This window comes from Arachis ipaensis, chromosome B01 (assembly GCF_000816755.2).
Source record: "Arachis ipaensis cultivar K30076 chromosome B01, Araip1.1, whole genome shotgun sequence".
Lineage (NCBI taxonomy): Eukaryota > Viridiplantae > Streptophyta > Magnoliopsida > Fabales > Fabaceae > Arachis > Arachis ipaensis.
The window spans coordinates 129,508,524-129,518,081 of record NC_029785.2 but is presented as its reverse complement, the minus strand read 5'-3'; the positions used below and the strand labels follow the sequence as shown (position 1 = coordinate 129,518,081).

General features: G+C 34.5%; 4 protein-coding genes across 5 annotated transcripts in view; 2 read left to right on the top strand and 2 right to left on the bottom strand.

Moving 5' to 3' along the window:
• On the top strand, positions 1-2,890 carry LOC107638260 (E3 ubiquitin-protein ligase MIEL1). The gene is made up of 12 exons (XM_016341448.2): positions 1-256; positions 351-438; positions 529-585; positions 685-717; positions 812-889; positions 1,074-1,117; positions 1,216-1,256; positions 1,719-1,801; positions 1,908-1,999; positions 2,093-2,162; positions 2,327-2,368; positions 2,466-2,890. The coding sequence occupies exons 1-12, from the start codon at positions 204-206 to the stop codon at positions 2,589-2,591; spliced, it is 807 nt and encodes a 268-aa protein (XP_016196934.1). The 5' UTR covers positions 1-203; the 3' UTR covers positions 2,592-2,890.
• LOC107638252 lies at positions 3,486-6,856 on the top strand. Of its 2 annotated transcripts, none has more exons than XM_016341436.2 (11): positions 3,486-3,723; positions 3,938-4,045; positions 4,156-4,310; positions 4,408-4,501; positions 4,609-4,679; positions 4,766-4,872; positions 4,950-5,074; positions 5,413-5,501; positions 5,844-5,903; positions 6,246-6,350; positions 6,455-6,856. In XM_016341436.2, the coding sequence occupies exons 1-11, from the start codon at positions 3,591-3,593 to the stop codon at positions 6,551-6,553; spliced, it is 1,146 nt and encodes a 381-aa protein (XP_016196922.1). In that variant the 5' UTR covers positions 3,486-3,590; the 3' UTR covers positions 6,554-6,856. The 2 variants fall into 2 exon arrangements, with proteins under 2 accessions (XP_016196922.1, XP_020960399.1); XM_021104740.1 differs by having other exon boundaries at positions 3,592-3,723; positions 3,934-4,045.
• LOC107619995 (transcription factor UDT1-like) lies at positions 6,660-7,978 on the bottom strand. Its single transcript, XM_016322224.2, has 2 exons — positions 7,765-7,978; positions 6,660-7,675 (listed from the first exon to the last, which is right to left on the bottom strand). The coding sequence occupies exons 1-2, from the start codon at positions 7,879-7,881 to the stop codon at positions 7,271-7,273; spliced, it is 522 nt and encodes a 173-aa protein (XP_016177710.1). The 5' UTR covers positions 7,882-7,978; the 3' UTR covers positions 6,660-7,270.
• LOC107619986 (putative germin-like protein 2-1) overlaps positions 8,738-9,558 on the bottom strand; it is a 1,535-nt gene continuing 714 nt past the window's right edge. Inside the window, exon 2 of the mRNA XM_016322214.1 lies at positions 8,738-9,392. Within this exon, the coding sequence (XP_016177700.1) occupies positions 8,839-9,392 (554 nt within the window). The 3' untranslated portion in view covers positions 8,738-8,838. The remainder of the gene's footprint in view (positions 9,393-9,558) is intronic.

Below are 9,558 nucleotides of genomic sequence, written 5' to 3'. Positions count from 1 at the left end.
TAAATCACGATCGAAACTAAATATTATATTATATTTAATTGATATTATTGTGATAAGTCCCTTAAACATGATGATATGATTAATAATGGGGTGGCTTTCCCTTTTGAGATCAAAGGGGCAAAATTAACGCAAACAAAATCTTCCCAAATCAGGAAACTCTCCCTTCCCTCCTCCTTCCTCTTCTCTCAGATTCAAATCCAAAAATGGAAGGCTCTGCAAACAATGAACGTCTTGATTTTGGGAGGATGGGCTATGGGTAATTTCATCAAACACCTTGCGTGCTTCTTCTTATTTCAACTAATCTAACTGCTTTCGGATTAAACTTGTTTCTATCATTGATATATATATAGGTGCAAGCATTATAGGAGGAGATGCAAGATTCGTGCACCTTGCTGCAATGAGATCTACCCCTGCCGCCATTGCCATAACGAGGCTGCGGTATTTTTCTTATCTTTTTTAGCTCAAAGCTCTTATCTTTTTGCAATTTTACTGATCCAGTTGTGTTATTTTCCCATTCATGTTCTTTAGAGCTTGTTGAGGAACCCCTATGATCGCCACGAACTTGTTCGCCAAGATGTTAAACAAGTAGGATGCATTCTTTTTCAAGGGTTTTGAGTAATATGCTTTGTTCAAGAGATCAATAGCAGATGATAAGAGTCGTGCACTTTTTTTTTGTGGTTTCAGGTTGTTTGTGCAGTTTGTGACACTGAGCAGCCGGTAAGTATTTTTCAATCGAAATTCAATTTATAGAAGACTTCTGGTTTTGTGTCTAGTCTTCATTTGTATCTGTTTGTTTTGGCTTCTTTTGAAGGTCGCTCAAGTTTGCACAAACTGTGGAGTTAGAATGGGAGAGTATTTCTGTGACATCTGCAAATTCTTCGATGATGATGTAATTGTTCACTGATTTTTTCTGGAGTATTTGGATCAGTTTTAGCTTCTTAACTATGATCTTCTACTTAGCTCCTTATTTCTTGGAGATGGACTAGACTGAATTTGATGCATAATTCCAGCTTGGGATCGTTAATATTCTTGCTTCCTCAATGATGCTGAATGTTTTTTTAATCAATTTGCAGATAGGGAAACAACAGTTTCATTGTGATGATTGTGGAATCTGTAGGTGCGGTTTCACTTCGCTGTGTTTGAGTAGATCTATCTCTTATGTCACCTCAATTTATGACATACTCGCTAATCTTTGATGATCTAATTTGGAAACAGGGTTGGTGGTCAAGAGAATTTTTTCCACTGCGAGAAGTGTGGTGTGCATTCATCATTCAACCAACACTCGCTAATCTTTTTATTGCTTTCTTTTTTTTCCTTTCCCCGTTGTTTGTTTTTCCTATGCTTGTCCATACTTTGTTTTTCTGTGAATAATTACAAGGGTTTACTCCTTTCAGATTTTGGTTTATCAGTATCATAGAATAGTTTTCAAATTTAGTCCTTGATCAATGGCTTTTTGTTCTTTATTTTTTATTAGTTTGTTGTAAAACAAAGCTAGAGTTCATTTTTCATATGGTGAATCACTTGTCTTTTTCTGTTCTCTTCCATTCATGAGGGCTGGGTATAAACAGAGCACCTCTGTTAGAATGGACCTGCATTCTTCTATGATGGATATTTAGTTACTTAACGCAACTATTTTTTCTTTCTTTCTTTGAAAAATAAGTTACTCTAAACACTTTAGTAAGGCTATATATGGTGATCAACATTTTATAATATTGCAGGGTCATGCTATTCAGTTACACTGCGTGACAATCATTTGTGTGTGGAGAACTCCATGAGGCACCACTGCCCCATTTGTTACGAGGTGCATGGTTTATTCCTTGTCTTGCTTTTTTTAATCAAATGTGGTATTTCTTTTTATGTTGAAAGCTTGAGAATAATCTGATGTTTACTTTGTTATGTTTATATAGTTCCTTTTTGATTCAATGAAAGACATCAGTGTCATGAAATGTGGTCACACCATGCACCATGAATGCTTTGAAGAGATGCTAAATCGCGACACGTGAGCATGTTAATGGTTTAACAATTGTTTGGCCTATAACTATGATCTCTCCTTCTCCAAGTAACTTCATTTGGTACTTTATATATGGCTCAGGTACTGCTGTCCCATATGCTCCAAGTCAGTGATGGACATGACCAGGACATGGAAGAGAATTGATGAAGAGGTGCTTGATTAAAATAAAGCACATAGATGTGTTATTTTTACTTGATTTATGTTTCTTTATATAAACACAATTTTTCAATCAAGATGCAAGAATGTTATTGCCTGCAGAATGTTCTGCTTCAAGTATGATTTCTTGTTGATCTGTTTATTCTCATCTTATATTAGATTGAAGCAACTGTCATGCCCGAAGATTATCGGCATAGGAAGGTAAACTTCCATTCTCTGACATATTTTATTTTGAGGTTCCCAGATGCCCTTAATTTCATGTTTGGATAACTAAGTAAGAAGCAAGCATTCATTGCAGGTTTGGATATTATGCAATGACTGCAATGACACAACAGAAGTGTTCTTCCACATTCTGGGGCAAAAATGTGGTCACTGCCAATCGTATAATACGCGTGCAATCGCTCCTCCGGTTCTTCCTCAATGACCAGAATCTTGTGGTCCAAGAAAGCAGGGAAGTTTGGCATTTTAGGTGGTTATTATTGTTGTACTGTTGTGTGCTAGATAGTTATGTTAGGTTATTCTTCCTACTCCAGTCCAACATATGGAAGGAGATGGGGTTTGGTGTCTGCATCATTGGGCAGATATAAACATTTGTATACTGTAATACTAGGCTTGCTTTCCCGTCATGAACAGCTCGTGATTATGATGTATTATTGTATTGATATTATTGGATCATTGCCACTGAATTTCATTTAAATCTACACAACTCAGTGATTCTTTCCACTCATAATCATCCATTTTCAATTTTAGTTATCATGGGAATTTCTAAACAAGGGTCAATTGTGATGATTTCGTTAACTTGCTTTATTGATCTAAAATTCTAAATAACTTGGTTGATGTTGTTAGGAATTCTATATCCATATATGGTAGAAGTTCAAAAGATAAAGTTAGAAGTTCAAATGTCTCAATAAGCATAATTTCGTGTGCAAAATTAATTCTGACTGCAATAAAAATAAAAGTACTAAAAAAATAAAAAATATTTTTTTTGAAAAATTATAATTTATATCTTTTTTTAAATATATTTTTAAAAAAAAGATATTTTTCACATAATAAATAAATAAATAAATACTTTTATATTATTACACCCAAACATAATTGATAGATAAAAATATATTTTTACATAAAATATTCAAACATAAAATTATTTTTACTTTTTTGCAAAATTTTTTAAAAAAATAACTCAAATTTTTTTTGTTTAGAAACTTACCCAAATAAGTTCGAAGATAAAGAAAAAATTGAAAAAAATAAAATAAAAATAGCATTATCACTTTGAGGGAGATGTAAGTCCACGATAAGAAACGTGTACTATGGTTCACCATAGTGTTCCTCCGTGTGTGTCCCGTAAACCCTGAAGCTGAAATGTGGTTCAAAGCTTTGTTCTTTCCTGAACTCACCGAGTTGGCTCCCCCCTTCAGATTCAACCATGCAAGTTGCCTCCAGTGCTCGCCGTGCCTTTCGGCTTCTCCGCCAATCTCCGATGTTCCTCAACTCCAACAACCATTTCCTTCCCTCTCATCACTCCACCAACCCATTACAACACACCCCCTTTCTCTCAGGTAAAAGTTTATATGAAAAACCGCTTCTTTAATCCATAATTTCAGAAAAAAAATTGATTTGCATAAGGGGCTTAATTCAAGTGTATAAAAAACTTTTCTTTTTTCCCCCCTCCCTGTATTAAAACACAAAGTTTAGAACTTCAATGCTTTTTTTTTTTTTTCGTAACGGGGTTTTGCCAATGATTTAGTGATATGAGCTTGTTGAATTAGACAGGGATCACACAACGTGATTATTGGCATGTGTCAATGGAACCAATGTATTTCATGATGCCAAAGGCTTTTTATAGTTCTGGAGTGGAAACTATTGAAGAGACTCCCACAGGTTCTTCATTGTTTTATCCCAGTCTTAGAATTTTAGTATATGGTTTCTTTTTGGATTTCATTTCAAGTTACAACTCTTTTTTTGTCTTTGGTTTGGGTTTTTGAATGCAGTGGCTGTGAAGGAGCTCTATGATAAGATGCTTGAGTCTGTAAAAGTTAAACGATCAATGCCACCTAATGCTTGGTTATGGTCAATGATTGAAAATTGTAAACACCAACAAGATATAAGCCTCCTATTCGACATTTTGGAGAACCTCCACATATTTGTTAGTGTTTACTCTTGTCCACTTTAACCCCTTTCTGTTGCAAATTCGATTATTCAATATTGTTATAGTATTGGTTTTCAATCTGTTTTGCAAGCAGAGGCTATCAAATCTTCGAATTCATGATGACTTCAATAGCAATCTCTGTCAAGAAGTTACTAAAGCATGTATTAAAGCAGGAGCCCTTGATTTTGGTATGGATGCGTGATATGTGCCTAAATTTTGTATGTTATACTCCATCTTCTTTTCAATTGGAGCTTATGACATGAAAATATTGAGGTTATTCGAAATGTATATGCAGCAAAGATGACTTTATGGAAGCATAATGTCTATGGACTGAGCCCAACTGTTGCTGCTGCTAATCATTTACTGGTAACGTTAGCCTATCAATGTTCTAAAATTTTTTATTCTGTTTCTAATTTCTACTTTGGTAATTTAGTGTCATTTATTTACTACAGACGCATGCTAAGAATCACAATGATACTAAATTGCTGGTGGAAGTAATGAAACTTCTGAAGAAGAATGATTTACCATTGCAACCAGGCACAGCAGATATTGTTTTCAGGTTAAGGCGGCTTCTTATGCTGCTTCCATTCTTTTCTATGTATGTCTCTGACCTGTACCTTGGTTGATCACTTGCAGCATTTGTTACAATACTGATAAGTGGGATTTGATTAATAAGTACGGAAAATGGTTTGTCAAGGCTGGTGGCGTAAAACTACGACAAACCTCATTTGACACATGGATGAAGTTTGCTGCCAAAAGAGGTGCAAATAAATAGTACTTTAATTGACCCAAGGAACCATTACTAAAGAAAGAAATAATTTTGGTCTAATGTTTAACATAAAAAGGAAATAATCATTTATTGTGACTTTTTGAATTATAAATAAGAAAGAAATTCCTGGTCTCAACTATATTTGTTATAATTTGAGCCTGTTTCCGCATAGTTGACTTAACTGCATGTATAGTTCTCACCAAAAGAAATTGCACATATAGTTATACCTAATGATTTCAAGGTCGTGCTATGTATTTTATTTGAACTTGCTTATATCATATCTAACGTTGCTAAATCGTTCATTTATGTATTTTCATTTTCTATTTGTAGGCGAGACGGAGCCATTGTGGAAAATGAATACGTTGAGACTTGAGTCAAAGAAGATACCTACTTTGACATCTGGGATTTCTTGTGCTAAGGTGGCAAACCCATGGACACCGTTGTCTAATTTGATAACTTATTTTTATAATGCAGTTAACAAGTGTATATGCTAGTATCAGCATGATATCCAAGTTTTGATGAGAAGATATTTTATTGCAAACAATTTCCTTGCTTTCCTGGCATGTGTAGTCTGTGTTCTATAAAATGAGAATAGTTGCATGCATCACTTCTTCATGACAAGGCTTATCTAGTTAGACATCTGTCTCATATGAGTTGCATTTAACTAAACATAAATGCTGATGCTTGTTTCAAGTAGCTGGATTGGACCATAGCTGAGTTCCCTTCAGAAATTAAGCTAACCTTGTCTCATGGATTTTCAGGGTCATTTGTTAGAGCGTAATCCCAGCGATGCAGCTTCCATCATTCAAGAACTAAATGAGGTACAAACTGTGTTGTTTCATACCCATTTATTTGTTAACTAGGGAAAGCAAAACAAAGAAAGGCAGCAATATGAAATGAAACAGTTCATCAGCCTAAACATTTAAAATAAGAAACAGCTTAGACAAGAGCAAATGTTAAGTTTTAGCAAAGGTAGCATATTCTTTTAAAGGAAGCTTGCATTTTTGGATTGATCATTTTTTAAATGATATTCTTGCTTATATGTTGTGTCTGCTTTGGTAATGTTAAATTTGTTATAACAGCCATTACCAAACTGAGTGAAAGCCGTATTTGCCTTGGATAGTCTTATATACTCCTCCTTTTTTTGACACCTGTGTTGCTAGAATTTGGATGATGCAAAAAAAAGACGCCTTAAGGATGAACTTCAGAAGCTTATCTCCGAGTGGCCCAAGGAAGTTATTAAGTACAGGAAAGGAGAGGATCAAAAGGTAAACCATCTCAGTGCTAAGAAATTTGCTTTTCGTATTTCTGAGTTTTTGCCCTCTAAGACTAATGTGCTATATTCTCTCTTTTTTATCTGATCTACTCGCAGACACTAGCATCGTCTTTAAACTCCGATATCCTTGCCATGATTAGTCAACTGAACATGGGACTTGAGGCAAGTCTAAATTTGGAAGACCTTAAGGGATAAATGATTGTTCAAGGATGAGCTTCATACCGTGATGATTTTTCTGGGTCTTCTGTTAGGTCCTGAGTTCAAAGTAGGAAACGTTGATTACTTACATTGGAAATCATTCTTTTTTCTTCCAATCATACCTTTTTCTTTCTAATATTTCTGCTTAATGGTGTCTATTAGTGGCATTTAGTTTTCCAAAATATGAAATGTTGTTTTAGTGGATTATGTTGCAACAAAAAGATAGTGGTGTGCCTATAAGGTGCACTCAAACACTTTCTTGCGATTCAAGCTAAACGACCCGGAAGGAGTATCATAGAATATTTAGTTTAGTTTATAAACCACCAAATTATAGTTTGGATTTAAGAGAAAAGAAAAGGCACCGGACATAACCATAACAAGCACTCCATCATGAAATTCCATTTGCAACCTCATTATGACCTCCACTCATACTGTTGAATAAGAAATGTTGTGTTCATAAAAAAATAGTCCAACATGTGTTTGTGTATAAATAAAACAAGTGTATTAGAATCTTTAAATAAAACAAGCCCCATCAATATGTCATTAATTTGCATGTGTGTATTACTATCATATTCATGAATACATGGCCAAAATTGTTAGATATCGTTTACTGTGTGTAAAGAGCCGCATGGTACTAAATGAAAGCACCATGTACATGTAAATGTAAGTGTAGAGTGTAAAAAAGAAAAACTGAAAAAGCAGGGAGCTTTGAATCTACAAAGTCATGATCTCTCTCTTAATCATCTCAACAGCCCCTTCTCCTTCTCCTTCCCCATCAGCAACAATTTGCAATAGAGCAGTGACTGCAAATGTCAAAATCCCTTCATTAACCGCCACATTTGCAGCCAAAATCTCAGCCTTGTGGTTGCTGAACACCTCCAAAATCATGGTAATCAAACCTCGGCGAGCCACGGTCTGAATGCCGAAAAATGCGACGTTGGCGGAGACAGTGACAGTGACAGAGCAATTATCATCATTGGCCATGCATGGAAGCATGAAGGTGGTACCACTGGCATGACTTTGAATTTGTAGTTCCTTGATCTGCTCCAAGTTGTTCTTCTTCCTCTCAAGCTCCTTTATGTACCTAATCGTTTCCGTTATAATCACTTCCTTTGTAGCCTATTATTAATTTCAGATAGAGACCAATCAGAACCAAAAGTGGATGAATGTGATGAATAGAGTATATATAGCAATAATGGGCGATGAACCTTGGAAAGGGGGCGTGGGATGGTGGCCTGAAGCTGACTGAACAGGCGATTCATCTTCAGCCTTCTGTTACGCTCCGCCGGCATTGAAGAACCACCACACTCGCTATCACCTTTCATTTCGGGCTTTTGTACTTTAGGGTTCTTGTCATTCCACACATTCTTGCACAATCATTGCACGCTACCCCCCATTGGCAAATGGCAAGGTTATATGAAATTCAAATTAATTTTTCATTAATTTAGGTGTCCTAGATATATTTATCGCTACATCTTATAAGGAATAAAAAAATAATAACGGCATGAAGATTTTTTATTTTGGACCAAAATTCTCTTTAATAGATAATTAAACCCCTAGTAAAAATAGTTCATTTTACTTTTATTAATTTTTAAAATTAATTAATACACTCTTTTTTATTTTCTTCTCGTACAAACTTCGTCTAAGAATTGTTCATATTTAGTATATCAAAAATATTATATGTATGCTAAAATTAGTCACTAAAATCAATCACCAATATATTTGTGTATAAATATGTGGTTTAATTTATTTTTAATGTGTATTTATATTTTAACATGTATTTTATACTGAAAAAGTCTAAGAAGCCAGCATTTTTATTAAAATTTGGCCATCACTTAACTATCAAAAGAAAAGTGAGCAATTTCATATTATTGGATAAAATTTCACATTATTAAAAATTCTAATAATAACTACAAATCATAAAACTTGCTGACCCTCTAGCACTTATCTTTTATACTAATTATTTATTATAATGGCTGATTTTAGTGTAAATTTTTAATACATATAGTGGCACAATAGATTAGAATCCAAAAAGAGGGACACAATATCTCGAAAAATAAAAAATAAAAAAATGCAAGTTTGGTTTTATTTTTTCAAAACACGCAATATTATATCAAGCCAATATTATTAATACAATAAATAACGAGTCACCAAAAAAAAAAAATACAATAAATAACGTGGTACGTATAAATTAACCCTCATGCATTTTATTTAATATTATGGATGGCTAATTGCATGAGGTACAAGTAAGAAATAGAAGATCTGCATCTGTCTTCTCCCAACTAATTGTTGTCATACCAGAATTGCTTTTGAAGATAATCGACTGTATTTTTGTCAATTTGAAAAGCTTTGGCTAAAACTTGATCAGAAATAGGTGGAGTTGACCCAAAAACAGCGTTAGCAATAGTGATAACCCCTGCATTTTGACTGCTTAGAGCAGCAATAGCAACAGCATTTTCATAACCAACATTCAATTGGAAGTGAATAAGTCCCTTTGGAAACACAAACACATCACCCTTGTTTAGCACTTTCGTGAAAAGACGGTTCTGTCCATTGTTTTGATTTGAAGTCACAAATCCAACGTAGAGAGTGCCTTCAAGAACAATAAGGATCTCTGTGCCTCTTGGGTGAATGTGAGGAGGGTTTAAACCTTTTGCTGCAAAGTCTATACGAGCTAACGATATGCCTAATGTGTTCAGTCCGAATAGTTCGTTAACGCTAACTGGAGTAACTTTTGAACCAAGTTTGTTGCTGGTGTTTCCGGCATCAACATGTTTGAAGAAATCTTCAGCTACCACAAGATTAGGATCTTTGCAAAATTTTCCATTCACAAAAACTGCAATTCAAATCACAAGACATTTTAGAAAGAAAATTCAAGTAAGAAAATATGTGGAGTAAGACGAACTACTCCTTACAGTTCGAAAATCCTTCCAGTCCCAACAGTCTAGACTTCAGTTTGGATTAGCTTTTAAAAAAAATACTTACTTTTTTTTATCTTTTTA

Excerpts from the sequence above, each read along its gene's own strand:
- LOC107619995 (XM_016322224.2), bottom strand. The coding sequence starts at position 7,881 with ATGAAAGGTGATAGCGAGTGTGGTGGTTCTTCAATGCCGGCGGAGCGT. Across the intron at positions 7,676-7,764 it reads TCCCACGCCCCCTTTCCAAG|GCTACAAAGGAAGTGATTAT; the intron begins GTTCATCGCCCA and ends AATTAATAATAG.
- LOC107638252 (XM_016341436.2), top strand. The coding sequence starts at position 3,591 with ATGCAAGTTGCCTCCAGTGCTCGCCGTGCCTTTCGGCTTCTCCGCCAA. Across the intron at positions 3,724-3,937 it reads ACACACCCCCTTTCTCTCAG|GGATCACACAACGTGATTAT; the intron begins GTAAAAGTTTAT and ends TGAATTAGACAG. Across the intron at positions 4,502-4,608 it reads AGCAGGAGCCCTTGATTTTG|CAAAGATGACTTTATGGAAG; the intron begins GTATGGATGCGT and ends ATGTATATGCAG.
- LOC107638260 (XM_016341448.2), top strand. The coding sequence starts at position 204 with ATGGAAGGCTCTGCAAACAATGAACGTCTTGATTTTGGGAGGATGGGC. Across the intron at positions 890-1,073 it reads GCAAATTCTTCGATGATGAT|ATAGGGAAACAACAGTTTCA; the intron begins GTAATTGTTCAC and ends ATCAATTTGCAG. Across the intron at positions 1,802-1,907 it reads ACTGCCCCATTTGTTACGAG|TTCCTTTTTGATTCAATGAA; the intron begins GTGCATGGTTTA and ends ATGTTTATATAG.